This window comes from Apteryx rowi, unplaced genomic scaffold, assembly GCF_003343035.1.
Source record: "Apteryx rowi isolate R43461 unplaced genomic scaffold, aptRow1 scaffold_29, whole genome shotgun sequence".
Taxonomy (NCBI): domain Eukaryota; kingdom Metazoa; phylum Chordata; class Aves; order Apterygiformes; family Apterygidae; genus Apteryx; species Apteryx rowi.
The window spans coordinates 3888546-3903713 of record NW_020449307.1 but is presented as its reverse complement, the minus strand read 5'-3'; the positions used below and the strand labels follow the sequence as shown (position 1 = coordinate 3903713).

At 36.5% G+C, this 15168-nt stretch overlaps 1 protein-coding gene across 5 annotated transcripts in view; it reads right to left on the bottom strand.

Moving 5' to 3' along the window:
• Nucleotides 1-15168, bottom strand: part of WDR37 (WD repeat domain 37) — a 51817-nt gene that overhangs the window by 30948 nt on the left and 5701 nt on the right. For 2 of the 5 annotated variants that reach the window (XM_026069281.1, XM_026069283.1), the window contains exons 1-3: nt 9646-9665; nt 6284-6461; nt 1822-1918 (exon numbers count right to left, since the gene is read on the bottom strand). In XM_026069281.1, the coding sequence (XP_025925066.1) occupies nt 1822-1918; nt 6284-6421 (235 nt within the window). In that variant the 5' untranslated portion in view covers nt 6422-6461; nt 9646-9665. Of the gene's footprint in view, nt 1-1547; nt 1621-1821; nt 1919-5300; nt 5490-6283; nt 6462-9645; nt 9670-15168 lie in introns of those variants that run through there. The other 3 variants (XM_026069284.1, XM_026069285.1, XM_026069282.1) reach the window with 3 other exon arrangements.

Here is a 15168-nt window from a genome sequence, read left to right as displayed (position 1 = left end):
CACCTGAACTTTTAWTAAACACAGGCAATGTGAAAGAGGAGTAATCAAAGAAAAGACAGCCTTGTAGGAATAGAAGAATAAAACAAACAAGTAAAGAATTGGCTGAAAGAATTAAGACTGAAGCCTGGAAGGAATAAGGAAAGGAAGAGACTAGAAGTTAGTTGTAACAGGGGAAGAAGAGTATACGAGAAGCCAGGGAGGAAAACCTGAGATTCTCTAGGTAAAAGTAAATGCAACAATAACATAGAGGTTAGACTAAGAGCAAAAACAACAGACTGAGCATCAGAAGAGAAAAGAAACTGAAATTTGAAAATTGTCGGGGGTGGAAAGAGATCACAAAGGCCAAGACTGAACTATAATTCTCAGGTGAAGGAGGAAGATGTGGAATAGAAGTAGGATGGAAGGAAAATAATCATGCCCTGTAGGGTACAAATGCATTCACCACTACTTTTCTGTCAAACATTTGTGAAGTCAAGTGGTAAAAAAAAATTCATTTCTATCACGTTTGTCAGCATAATTGATAGCAACATTAGGCAATTATAGCTTAACTCAGCTGACAGAAATCTGCATGGTGCATCTAAAGCCTGATTTTTTGAAAGTAATAATCACCTAATGCCACTCTTTACCCCCCTTCCCCCCCCCCCCAAACTGAGCAGCTACATATAGCTCTTGAATTTCGGTTGCCATCATGAAATTGCTGTGACATGGAGCAATAAGTGAATGTTGAGTGAGCCATCTACTGTTAAGGCTGTAGTACTTCCTTAGAGACAATGTATAAAAGGTTTTCAGACCTTCACAGCTGTTCAGTTCTCTCAGAACAAGCTGGAAAAAACATATCCCTACTTTTCTTAATTTCAGCCAACTTCTCAGCAGGAGGTGGAGAACTCAAGTGTCTGAAGTGTCACTAATGCAAAAAAACTGAAGTGCTGATGTTAACCTTTAACCAATGTGAGCTCAGGTTTTAAGAGTAGAAAAAAGCAGCACAATTTCAGAAAGCATGCAAAAATGTTTTTGTAACATGAGTGTTTGGTTTAACTGTGAGAACAGCTTAGATGTGAAAGAGAGTTTGACTTGAAACCAAGATAGACAAATTCCACAATTTAGAGGCCAAGTCACGCAATGCAGCTTGCAAAATCTAACAGGAAAAGTTAAGAAAGGCATTACCATATTATTGCCTGTATTACTTGCTTTGGATCCTCTGTTCATTTACATTACATTTGTTGCAGATAACACCTGGAATTATTAACTGAGTGCTCAACTTCAGTCTTCACAGGCAGATACAGATGCTGGTCATGTAATGTACTAGCTAGTGTGGTCCACAAACACTACATTTTATATTTTCTCAAATAAAACATTTTGTCAATTTTATTTATTAAAATAGCATCATTAAAATGAAGTTTGAATATATAGAATATATACAATATATTGAATAGTTTGAATATCTAGAATATATACAGAATACATATATAAAAACAAAGACAAAGCTGCAGTCTCAAACCTCATAGGCTGACCAAAGCCACAGTCAGATTAAGATGGTATATACCTACACCAGGGAAAAGGAGACAGCCACTTCCATTTCTTTGCCATGGCTTCAAGGAGGATGACACACATTGGTCCTCACTACTTGCATCAAAGACACAAGAAAGTGATCTTTCTTAAAAGGGACAAACGCTGTCTTTGGCAAGAAGTTCARAACTATTCTTAAGCTCCTCACAAAGAAAATACAGTAATTACATTACAGTACCCAATGTAAGCTTTTCAATTAGCTCTGCTATATCCTAAGTCCAAACAGCCTTAAGTTGCTGGAAAAAATATACTCACATTCCAAATTTTCGATATAGAGGTTTTCAAACTCCCGCTCTATTTGCCCGAAAAGTTCAAGAAGTGTATTTCGCACAGAAGAAGGTAGTTTAGAATCCTAGAAGGCAAAATATTGTTTTTTGCATCTGTTTTGTTTAAGTTTCTACCAAGTATTTTAAATTATGATTTAATGTAAATGTATCTGTAAAATAAAGATTGCTGTTTGAATAGAGCACAACATGCAAACCAGCAAMCACATGCAAATCCCACCAAATTTTACTTTTCCTTTAATGTATTTGTGCTTTCATTTACTTGGAACATTTTTAGTACAGAGTAAAACAATAAACATAACTTCATTGTTTCCAAGTCCTGTATGAAAGAAAAAAAATGAAAGTAAAATTCTAGGACTGCTTTCTGTACATTTGATAAAGCACAAACCAAAAGCAGGCTAAAAACATTTTAAGTCTAAAGCCATTCTATAACCATAGTTATAGAATTCATTCATTACTGTACAGATATGAAATACAAAACCTTACTGGAATCAAAAATGTGGCTTCAAAGCCAAATGCTATAGGATTTCTTTTTATTTAAATGGGGGGGAGGGGTGGAAAGACTATCTAATCCTTCCCTCCACAGATATTATTCAAGGATCTCCTCTTCACAGAAATATTTAAAAGCAAGTTCACATAGGACTGATTTTTTTTCTTCTGCATAATCATCATAGCAATAARAGGCACAAAAACAAGTATATGATATAAATCATGTGTTGGTGGTTTTATAACCCAAGCTCAATACTCAGCTTGGCCACAAGTTTCTGTACACAAGTTATTTAAATTTTATTCATCTGCCTACAAAACAGAGATCAGCACTGCATTTTCACTGTACAAATGCATACCTTATCCAAAACAACTGAGTACTGATTTCTGTTGGGATTCAAAATTCTCACTATAGAAATAATTCTGTTATTGAACAGTGCTGAGAAGATGCTGAGTGACAGAATACAATTGACAGTAGTCAATTGATAATTGGGAATACCTACTGCTAACAACCAACTTTCAACTTACAAAATTTAAAGCATAGCATACTACTAAAAATGACAGATTAGAAAGGAGAAAATACTGTCATTAGCCTAATAACTGGAGTCAATCCACTAACTGYCCTAATCTATAAGTATGGATCCAAGGATGAACCATCCTTGCTCACTAAGTAAATCAATTTTACTAAATCTATTCTTTTCTTCAGCTGCTGAAGGATGGCAATATGCAAGTTGACTTACTGCATTTATTATTTATCTAGTTAGCCAACTATAAACTTTTTTAAAGAGAAACTTCCATTTAACTGAGAGTTACTCTAACAACAAAAAAGCTTGAGCACTCCTTAGTAGGATAGTTAATACTTAGCCTGTCATCTCAAAATTCAGTAAGACAACAGCTTAGTACTGGACAAGTCTGCAAAAAGGTGCAGCCATATTCAAAATCTGAGAAACATCTATGCAAGAAAACAAGTTACCAAAACTCAAAAATAAGTAATGAAGCATATATCCTCCTCTTCAGGATCCTCAGATCCTAAGGAAAGTATACAGGGATTGTGCCCCTTTGCAACAACTACTTTTTAAACAAAGCAGAAGTATACAATTTCAAAGTCTTAAAATCATCAACTATGAACAAAAAAGGAAATTGAGACAGTTTCTGTCACAGCACAAATGGTCACTGTTTCAGATCTAGAAGTACAGAAGAACAACTATTAGAAAGAAAGTATAAATGTTAATACAAGATATCACCTAAATCAAGGTGAACTTAATCTATAACCATCCTGACACTTACATTGAAAGAATTGTTTTATTGTGAAATGTCCAAACTTGATTCAGAAAAAATGGTTCCACTTCTAAAAACTGCCGGAAATATGACAAAGCATATGCGTGCTAGCCATTAGAGGGCAGCATATGTCTTTGAGTAAGTCAGCATCTAAGCAACCAGAATTTAACCTGACTCATGTTTTGGTTCACATATAAGATAATAAGATAATTGTCTTCAGAAAAACACAGAAAAGCCTATCATGATCAAGCTTTTATATTAACTATGAGGTTACTTCCAGACATCAAGTTGCAAAAGAAGAATGAGAGAAACCACTAATAGCCATAACTTGGAACACATAACACATTGTTCATAACTCAGTCTAACACCAGTTTTGTGCCTACTTTAAGCTGACAGAAAGAGGCACTACTGCTGAAAGAAGTAGTCCTATGCTCTTTGTGCCCCCAGCTATTAACTTCTGCTTCTTCATCTGCATCTCCTTTGAGCCAATACTTTTGTTCATACATCCTGGACAAACCAGAATGTGAAGCAGATCCAGTTTAAAATCAACTTGGGACAAAGTCGATTGAACAAGAATACTGTACAAATGAAATATTATTTAGAGAAATATTGAAATTAAAAGACTTATTTCTGATTCAGTTACCCAGTAATCCCATATAACAAGGTTACCAAAGAGACTAAGCTCTCCTTGAACAGCTTTAGAATATGAAATGAGATGTTGGGAAGGTTTTTAAATCATCTCTTAAAGCCTCAAAGAGTACATAAATCTAAACTTGTCTAAGTGGCCAACATCATAAAATGCATCCACCTGCTTTACTCATTTTTAAGCTTGCATTAATTAGTATATTAAAATATGATGTAACAACTATTTTTGCAGATAAACAGATGATATCATCTTGATTTCACATGTTTTTTACAGCTCCGTTGTGAAGTGGCATTAATGCTCTCTCCATATTAGAGCTGGCAACCAACCATTCAAGGTCAACAAAATTAAATAAGCTAACAAAACATCTATTTTATCAACATAAATGTTTGTGAAGTTTGATATGAAGTACTAAAATAGGTTAATATTTTTTGTTTACTATATAGAAGTGACAGTAGGTCTTCACCTCTCCGCTGCCCTTCATTCCTTTCCTAAAGTAAGACTGTAATAATCCAAAAGCAAGAACAGTTTTCTATACAAGTAAATATTTACATTGTCCAGCTTCCAGATGACTAGAAGCAACAACTTTGGCTCTGTTAGTTTCCAGAAAACTAGTACTTTCATCAATAACAGATTCAATACAAAAAACTGTCACACCACAGAGAGAACGCAAGCTTCTCCCTTCAGAATGTCTAAAGACAACCTACGAGAGAGTGTGGTTGCTCATAGCGTAACATTGTGGGTAGTTCAAAGCACCTCGTTGATAAGAATCAAGTTTTGCATCATGTTTGCCAGGTTCATATTAACTTTGTGTATTCAATTTGATAGCATGTAATTTTCAAACCCACTATTTGCTTATCTGTAGCAGCACTACTTCAAACAGTGTTCCTATAGGAGTTTTACCTCCAGTTAGTTTCAATATTGTTAAGTGAAGCATTCCAATTGGCTCTAAATTGCGTCCATTACACAGACTGAGCAGATTAGGAGAATTACAGAAATTTTTGCGGCTGTTTTTTGCCCTAAGTTAAATGCCCAGAAGATACCAGATGGTTGCGCTGCCATTCAGAGGAACTTCAACAGGCTGGAGAAATGGGCTGAGCAGAACCTCATGAAGTTGAGCAAAGGGAAGTGCAAAGTCCTGCACCAGAGAAGGAATACTCCCCTGCAAAGAATACGGAGCCAGGCTCTTCTCAGTGGTGCCCAGTGACAGGACGAGAGGCAAGAGGCACAAACTGAAACACAGGAAATTCTGTCTGAATATAAAGAAACACTGGTTCAAATCTGAGGGTGGCTGAGCACTGGAGCAGCTTGCCCAAAGAGGTTGTGGAGTCCCCATCCTTGGAGATCCTCAAAACCCAACTGAACAGTGTCCTGGGCAACATGCTCCAGGTTACCCTGCTTGAGCAGGGGAGTTGGACGGGACCTCTGGCGATCATCTCAACTATTCTGTGAAGATCACATCTGTATTTGAGCCAAGTTCAATAAGTAAATGAATAAATAAAAACCACAAACAGAGAAACAAAGTTAGTTCATACCTCTGTCAAGCAGACAATATTTAATGTAATTTATTTTATGGAAAGGAATGCAGAATAGCGTTGCCACCAAAACCTTCCCTGAGTTCTAGTAACATATATTTCAGTTTATTCATATTGATGAGCTAATATAGTTCCAAATTCAAATTTATGAACTCAAGAATCAGTCTTCAACTTGAAGAGGTGAGGGGAAGGAAGTGCAGTGAGCTAAGCAGGGTATATTCTTTACAGTTGCTATTGTTTTTTTACCATTCACTGTAAAATACATAAAAGTTGATAAAAAGCTTCACGAGTCTGAATACAACCAGAAGTAAGGTTAATACCCACACTAACAGACTGCAAGGACAGTCAGTGCTTAAAAGCAAGCTCGTCTGCTACTCCTCCAGCTTTACTGGACATACTTCATTACTTAAGTCTATTTAATTTCTTCGCATTAAAAAAAAAAAAAAGTTATCATAAAAGAGTTAAAGTTACCTAAGTATCAGCTATCTTACCTGCCCTTCCAACATGTCCCTCTGCAGTCCTGCCCGTTCCTGCTCAGAACTGTTGGTTCTTCGGATTGATAGACTGTGAGATTTACGTTTCTGCTTTGCCTGGCGAGCAGCTGCACAACTTCCACTTTCTATTGGCATTACTTCAAAAAGATAGCTTCACAGAGGCTCCTATGATAAACTAAGGACAAGTATTAAATGTCACAAATTGCTTTGCCAAGGTAACCAGAGTTTAAAAATTTTTTCTCAAAATGGAAACATTTAGGTCTACCGAATTTCAGAGTTGTTTGGGGTGTCATTAAACCCTTCCAAGAAGGAGGGATTCCTATTACTTACAGCTATGCTTCAAACAACCTAGAGTTCAAAAATATATATGCATACATGTAAATAGAGAATGGAATCACTTCTACATTACTTTTTCCATTAGACTTCATTTCATTAGCATTTCATTTCATAACAAACCTCCACAAAAGGGAAACAAATTCTATTACCTTGCTCTTGAGTAAGCATTTTGGTGAATACTAGCAATGACAGCCCCAAAATGCTTCCAGAAGAAAAAACTGTTAGACATACTATATTTCACTGAAATGCATGCAAAATTAAAACCCAGCTGGAAAATGAAAGCAAAGAGACATGATAACTTCGGGATACTGTCAGGTTAAAAATATATTATGCAACATTAAATGTTACTATACAAAATTTAATAGATGTGCTTGTTTATACACAGCAGAAATTAATTTTAGTGATAGAAATTCTGAAAACTTATTTTCACTGTTTTTTGACAGCTCATGGTTTCACTTTCTTAGAACGTGTGCTTGACTTACCAGGTTGTTGTTGCCGTTTTTAAACTTTGTCAGCTTGCACACATTCATTAAAGCCAAATATGTATTTCAATACTCTTAAAGACACCTGACAGTATCACCAGCTAATATTACCATGCATGATCTACTGAATTTCCCTGTTTAAGAAAAATCAAATTATGCTTGATTTATTGAATAAAAAAGTGGAGCATATGTTCTTTACTGTCAAAATCTTAGTTTTTACAAACACATAATTTCTGTATATTTTTGAAAATTAAAGCTGATATTCAACAGAAATTATTTTAGTTTTGTGGGGCACCAGTTTTTAAGCATTTCAAATGTTTTAAGATTTATTATTTAAAACTTTTGAATCCTGAACACTGAGAACAACAAAATAAAAAAGATTCATTCTCCAGCATAAATGATTTCTGAAACAACAATTACAACTGAAAATAGCTGCAATAGTCTGCAGAGAAATAGGAGAGCAGAACTGGCAAAGCTGACAAAGCAACTGAGCTTCCTTTTAAATAAGCTGATCAGAGAAAATTTTAACCATACCCATGGCCACTTCCAATTCAAGATCCGCCAACACACTAGACCTCAAGCTAGGAATGAGCACCATCACTATTAAAAAGATTAGGCATTAACCAGTTCAGTGTATTTAACATGATATTCTCAGCTTTTTAACATATCATAAAGCCAAGGAAAAGTGTAGCTTACTAAGGACAGTGTGGGCCATAAATGAAAATGGCTTTCACTTTGGCTTGTTTTTTATAACACAAAATGAAAATACATAAAGATGTATAAATTTATACAAAAATATGACACTTCCTTTAGTTAAGGTTTTGATGCCCATCCATCCTCAAATCTTCTCATAAAAAAACTTGGTATTTTAATTGATTTTTATAACACCTGAGTCACTTAAATTCTACAAGTTCCAGTAACCTGACATCAGTCCCATAGTGAATCTAAAATAAAATTCAGGTTGCACCAGAATCTTGTACTTCACTGAAATGATTCTGTTCACTTCCACTGGACTCTGCACAGTCCTTCCCTGCACCTAATCCCACAGAAGCTTTTGACGTGTGATTAATCAGTAGTAACTAATTAGCTATGTTCATAAATTAAAATGAGAAGGAAAAAGAGAAAGAACTACCATTGCTTCTATTTCACCAGATTTTTTCCCACTGTGGCTATATTCCTCTACTACAGAAAGAGGGGACTGAAATAAAAAACAAAGCTCATCAACAAGTCACTGATGATTTTCTGGGTTTCACCAAGTATCTTCCTGTTCTTGAACATACGGTCAATAATCAGGAACAGGCTTTCAGCACTCATCACATTTGTGTTTCTTTTCAAAATACGATCAGATCATGAAGACATGAATGAAAGATTCTCCTCCATTTTACCCTTTCTCCTATCTCATTCAGGAACCACTCTTTCAGCAGCTTTCCAGAATCTGCAGGGTTCGTGACTCATTTTTAAGGCCCAGTGCACCAAACCATATGCGTGCACATGTATTGCATGATTTTATATCTCCACACACACAGTTATATATAAGCATCTAAATCGGTTTACATCATTTCACTTAAACTCTGTAAAAGATATAGAGTAAGCTAAAGCAAACTAATTTCTAATCCCTGCCAGAGACTGGCTTCCGAGTTATGTGAGGCTTAGTTATACATAAGTCTGTCAGCAATGTTAAGATAGTTTGTACTTGCTCTCCACTACCCATTGTTTTAACCATGTTAACTTCCACCTGCCCTCTATTGCCAAGTTACCTCATTTCAGAGGAGTTTAGCAAGAAATATTCTTCCCTGGATTGCTTCTTTGAGTACGTACAGTTTTGGCAGCCATAAACCAGCTCATTCTACCAGTGTAGAATTTAAAGGGACACAGTCAAATGCACAAAACTACRTTTTTACACAGTGCAATTTCCACATAAATTACATTTAGGTTTCTATTTTCACGGCTAGTAAGCGAACAGAAAAGATTAGCTAAGAAACACCTCCATTATTTCGTCTATTTGGTAGCRCTTCACCTGCAGCCAGGTTCACTGACAATAACTGCACTCTCCTCATGCACCAGCATGACCACATCACTCATGCACAGTTCTGGAGAGAGCAAGCATGCACGCTCTTCCCCGGGGCCTACAAGAGGGTGCACACAGCCACAGCAAAGCTGAAACCAAAAAGGCAGCAAGCAGGCATGTGCATATGCAGAATACRAAGGAGAAACTGAAGGGGACTAGCTTAACTGCCCTTAAATATTATCCTTAAATCCATCAAATAGCCTTATAAATTTTCAGTGAGGCAGCAATAATTAAGAGTGTTTAAGATCAAGATGTTAATTCAGTTAGAAAAAAAAATGACAGTGTCCCTTTAAATATTAACATCTCTGACAATTTCAGGAAAGTTCTGATGTTGTTACACATTTTGCAAGAGCAGACTTCACAAAACAGATCCTTGGCAATATGATGCTAAAAAAATAAATAAATAAGGTGCTCATTTCTAGCAGTTACCTGATTCCCCTTATTATGTAAGGTTTTCAAACAATGAAAATTACCTGTCCAGAATATCAGTGTCATGTTACATATCCTATGAAAACCATATTAAATATTGATTAGTGAAACAGTCAGTAGTATATAAACCAGTCAAAGTCTTTCACATTTTTGAATCTTTAGTAGTTAGAATGCAGTTAGGAAAGAGGGAAGTGGAAAATTATCAATACAAGTCAAGGCTAAGCACCATATCTAAGCCAAACAAAGTAAAGAAAAGGCTTCAAAATGGCCCATTATATATCCTGTTAATCAGACACAGTTAACCATAACCTTTGAATGTTTCAACTGAGTTCTAAAAAGATAAATTCACTTCCCTTCTGCTTAGTAAGGCTACAGCTAGGATGAAAAACCACAAGAAGTATGGGACTCTCGTTTCCTGAAACAGATGAAGCTCACTTCAAGAAAGCTGAAAAGTATCATAAAGAATAATAATAATAATAATAATAATAATAATAATAATAATAATAAAAAGCTGAAGTATTTTCCAAGGGGGGGAGTGTTGTATTACTGAACTATACTCAATATGGATACCAGTACACAAGCACTGTATTATTAAAAAGAGAGCTTATGGGATATATTGAGCTATTCTGCTCAATCATTTTGGAAAATGCTATGTTTGCATAGTGTTCTTCAACACAATGACCTGTCAAAGCCTCGAGAGAATGCTACCAAACAAATTTCTGACAAAGTCAATCAGCAGAAATAGGAAAAAAAATGTGTGTCCTAGAAAACAGTCTAGACCATAAGTGATTACTACATTCTGAATGCAAAGATATTTCAGTATCTCAATTATCCTGTTTAATTAAACTCATATTTTACAATGTGTTAAATTAAAGTTTTGCCACCTACCTTTCTGTAACAGATGTTACCATGTATTGAGTCACAGGAAATATTTCATTAGAGTAGCAGTAAAAAACACATGTGTAACAAAGTACTGTTTTATTCAGCTACAATAAAGAAAGGGCACTGAACAGAAGTGCACACACCAGTCTTGCTAGACTTAAAAATCATCTCACTGCAGCAATCAACTAATTCTACTTGTGTATGTCTTCTACTCTTGAACATGGATCAAGAGAAAACAGACTACTGCAAGGAAAGAATGCCTGGGGTATGCATGCTGCTGAAGCCAGAGAGAAAAATCTGTTTTAAGAAGTGTCAGAGCACAGACAGAACGGCTACAGTACTGCATTGCCTTTTTTGTTCATTCAACACAACACAGAAGTCTGGAAAGGGAAAGCATAAGGAAATTTCAGCAACATCTCTTACCCAAGATCTCCCTGCTCCATTTTGTTTAGACTTTAGCAATATTAATACTTACCATTTTAAGCACTATGTCAAAAAACACAAGCAATTTTACTGTATTTGTGTGTGCTTGTATATCTCTTGAACAGTTTCCTGTCTCTCACTTTCAAACGTTTTAGAACAATATTTCAGGGTACACTAAATTATAAACAAAGGCTTATTACAACATTAATTATTGTCCTGTATGGCAATCAAACCTTAAGATACAAAGATGCAAATTAACATTTATCAAGGTCCTACTTACATGTAACTCAGTTTGATAGCATTACTCATGAATTAAGGGAGTTTAAAAAAAAACAAACATATGCTACTACAGTCTGTATGAATATGTAAAGGAATCAAATTTAAAGGAGTAAAACTTCCATTTTAAGGTCTTCAGTGAACAATTAGTTTCAAGGGTGCTATACATTCAACTGTAGTTATTTCATTTAAAGTTTCAAGAATACAGCACACCTGAGAAAGAACAGGCTAAACAGACTTTTTGCTAAGACCAGTTGTTTTTCTAAAGATGAATATTTAGGAAAATAAAACCATTCCAGATCATTATAGATGATGCTAGAACAAGTAATAAATGTGCTCAAACCTTATGAAATCCACTAAGTGTTACAACATGAATCTGGTTTCTAAATTTAACATAGTGCACTTTGAAACAAAACTGTATCTTACTTGGCCCATAAGAGGGGAAAGCAGCCATCAGTTAAGAGATGGCAATGTCCCTTTGGTAGAAAGCATAAAAGGGGACTGCACCAATGAAGTTTAAGCATGTTACACAGCTGGAAATCAGCAATAAAATCTTCAGCACATTAGTGGTTACCTACTCTGGGCAAGCATCTAACACCAACATCAAAGCAGAAACCAGGCCAGTTTTACTGCTAGTAAGCTTTGAGCTTGCTAATTCAACCATATCAGCAAATGTTGCAATCACATCAAAATGCAGCGCAGACCTAGTCTGCCCAACCATTACTCTACTACAGTAAGAAACAACACCCTCCTTTAGCCATCATCGTATTTAGGCACTTATTCTAGCTAATATTAAACAATCATAATGATCAAACCTGGACAACTTTCTATTTAAAAGAAACTTGCCTGGGTTCACTAATAATCATCCTAGCTGGACTTCTGAAGTGAAATTGCCGATGYGCTGAAAGTGTACGGTTTGCCTTTGTGTCCTATACTACTACCCCTGTTTACTGAATGTATTCACTGTTTCAACTAATTTAAATGGTACAGAAACAAATGGCTAAACCAGCAGGGTAAGATATAATCTTACATTTAACACTGATTATCTAGCTATAAGTATAGTTGCACCATGTTGTATTAATTGATATTTTCGATTAGCTGACTTTATCAAAGAGTTCAAAAGACAACATCGGGTCCTGATAGATTACTCGCTGGTGGTTAAATCCCAAGATATGTCTGAAGGCTGCTCTTTAGTTCCTTAGTTGCTTCACAGACATTTTAGCTCTCATTCCTGTATTAGCAAGTCTCTAATTGCTTAGAAGTAGTCTAGATGTCAGATGTATGCACAGGTATGCAAACACAAGACTTGAGGGTGAGGAATCCCAAGGAAGCTCTAGAGCTAAGACAGTTTAACCAGGGATTTGTTTAAGGAAGGACTGTACCTCATTTAGAGGCCACAATCCTACGGTGCTACTCTCTAAACAAACAATATCTAGGTACTTATTACCAATGTATTATATAAACTGCTATTATCACCTCTGATATCACTACCCTTCATTTAGGAATACATTACTTGCTAGTAAATTAGTATCTTTTACCACTTAAGACATCAACAAAAGCAATTAAATTTGACACTAACTGTAACGCTTTTTAGCCAGCTTTCCTGAAGCACTAGTAAGTAACCTCTGTACAGCACAGTCTTACAGCATTTCCTCGTATGGCCCATCAAGGAGAACTACCACATCTTTCCAACAGCACATGTAACAGCAGTGCAGTATCCAATCCTCCCTTCTTGAAACACTAAGATCATCCTCAAAATAGTCAGTAGGTATTACTCAAGAATGATAAAATAACAAATTATTCTAACTTATAAGGAGAACATCCTGACTGTTGTCCGTTCATCAGTGGTCAAGCACAAAGTACTAACAAACTCACAGCGCATGTCAAAAGCTGTAGCCTCTGCGTCAAGCCCCCTCACCTTGGCCTTGACCTCCCCTCAGAGGACAAGCTATCCATCTTAGCTCTACGACTTAAAAATTCCATGACTTAAAACAACCCCAGTCTCATCTCAAATGTATAAAATGGAGTATTACTTAACTTCTCCCTGTTCGACACACACTAATTCCATACTCAATCCAGAAATCACGGACTAAGTAAGCTATTCTTTTAAAGCATTTCCACCACACTGAAAAGAATTCTCCTATGATTATACCAGCTCTCCCAAGCACTTCAGTCTGTACAAAAGACCCTGTATATACAATTCATTAAACAAGTTCTAAATTTTAAAAAGACACAGCATAAGGGCATGACCACACATGACGGAGCACCTCATTTTAAAAAGAGTTACCTTTCAATTTTATTTAATATGTTAAACCTAGTTTGGCGATAAGTGTACAAATAAACAACTGACATTAAAAAAACCCACATTTTACAGTGGCCTTTGCCTTAAGTGCTAAGCCTTGATGTAGGCACCCTTCTTCTTAAAATAATTGTCCAAATTCACATAATGAAAAGTTGCATTTAAAGTTATTACAGGAGGATGTATTAGGACCGAGGTATATACAAACATGCACACACAAAAAGTAGAAAGTAATTAGCCCAAATTAAGCTTATACTTTTAATTATTTCAGTGTAGGCTATACATTGCTTCTTTTAAATTTACTGTAGACTGACAGAAAAATGATCAAGTTCAGCTAAAAAGGAAAACTGAAATAATTTCTTTGCAATTTTTTTATCAACATTTAATAGTATTAAGTAAAATTAGCATGGCCACCCATGCTCTGCTCTGCACAGCCACTTGCTGTTGATTAATAAGCTTCCTATCACAAAAAATCTTATCTAATGTAAACTACACACAAGAAAACACAACTGGGGATTCTTGAGGTTACTAGCTTGCTTTTAAGAATACCACATATAAAATGACAAAGGTAGAGTTGTTAGGAAAAGGGTTTCATGACCTTGTTTAAGCAAAAAGGTTTTGCTATAATATTGCTAAATGAGTACTTTAACAATCAACATTCGTATAATTTGAAGATTTACTCAATGGCACTGAAGCTATTCCACCAGTTCTTTACATAAATCTTCCATGAATCACAGTTATATAAAACGCACTTAAAAGTGCTGTAATGAAACAAACTTTGACAAGCCAGAGGATGCAACAGAGGGATAAAAAACACATGTAGAAGATCCTCTTTTCTCACAAACACCAAGACGTCCTTGAACAACACTTCAAGGCTTAACTTAAAAAAAAATTTCYTCATCTTTGCATATGCACAATCTTTTTATTTAATTTCCTTCTAAAACTGGAAATTAACATCTCCTCAACCTTGAATAAGCCTATCAGTTCTTCCCACAAATTTATTTTCACAGTTATTTGCCCAGGAAAAGAGAGAGAACTACAGCAAATGGATCCTTACAGACACCGATTTCATACATCTCTGAAAGTTCAAGTCATCCCCCCACGGCCACAGGTTGGATCTACCTGACCTCTCCCCAGACAGCATTTCTCTTCCCGTTGCAGTTGTGCTACACCTGAGGGAGTTTCAGCATTTCATTTTTACTCCATTTGTACATGTACCAGAGGATCGCAACACAATCTGTAAGCTAACGAGCTACAACCCTCGGCTTGTCCTTAGGATACAGAGCACTGTGTAAGCAAAGCCCGCAAGCGCAGCCTCCTCAGCGGGCATACCCGCTCTCGCCGTCTACAGGGCCGGAATCATCCCTACTGCCTCGGGCTTCAGGTGTCAAAAACATTAAAGCACACGGGAGGAGGAAGGGAGGCAGGCTTGTTCCTTCTTAAAAACGAAGATAACTGAAAACGCGCAGGTCATTTCACGCGGAAATAAACCAAAATAGCGCCAGTTACGGGGGGTGGGGGTGGGGGTGAGCCCCGTTTCACGCCCCCCTGAGCCTTTGCTCTAGCAGTTTCACGCCCCCCTGGGCCTTTGCTCTAGCAGCTCGTGGGCAGCCGGCGCGGGGGCAGCTACCGCCGGGCACCGCAGCGCCGCCGTTGCGGCCGGGCGCCCCGGGGCCGGCGGGGGTCT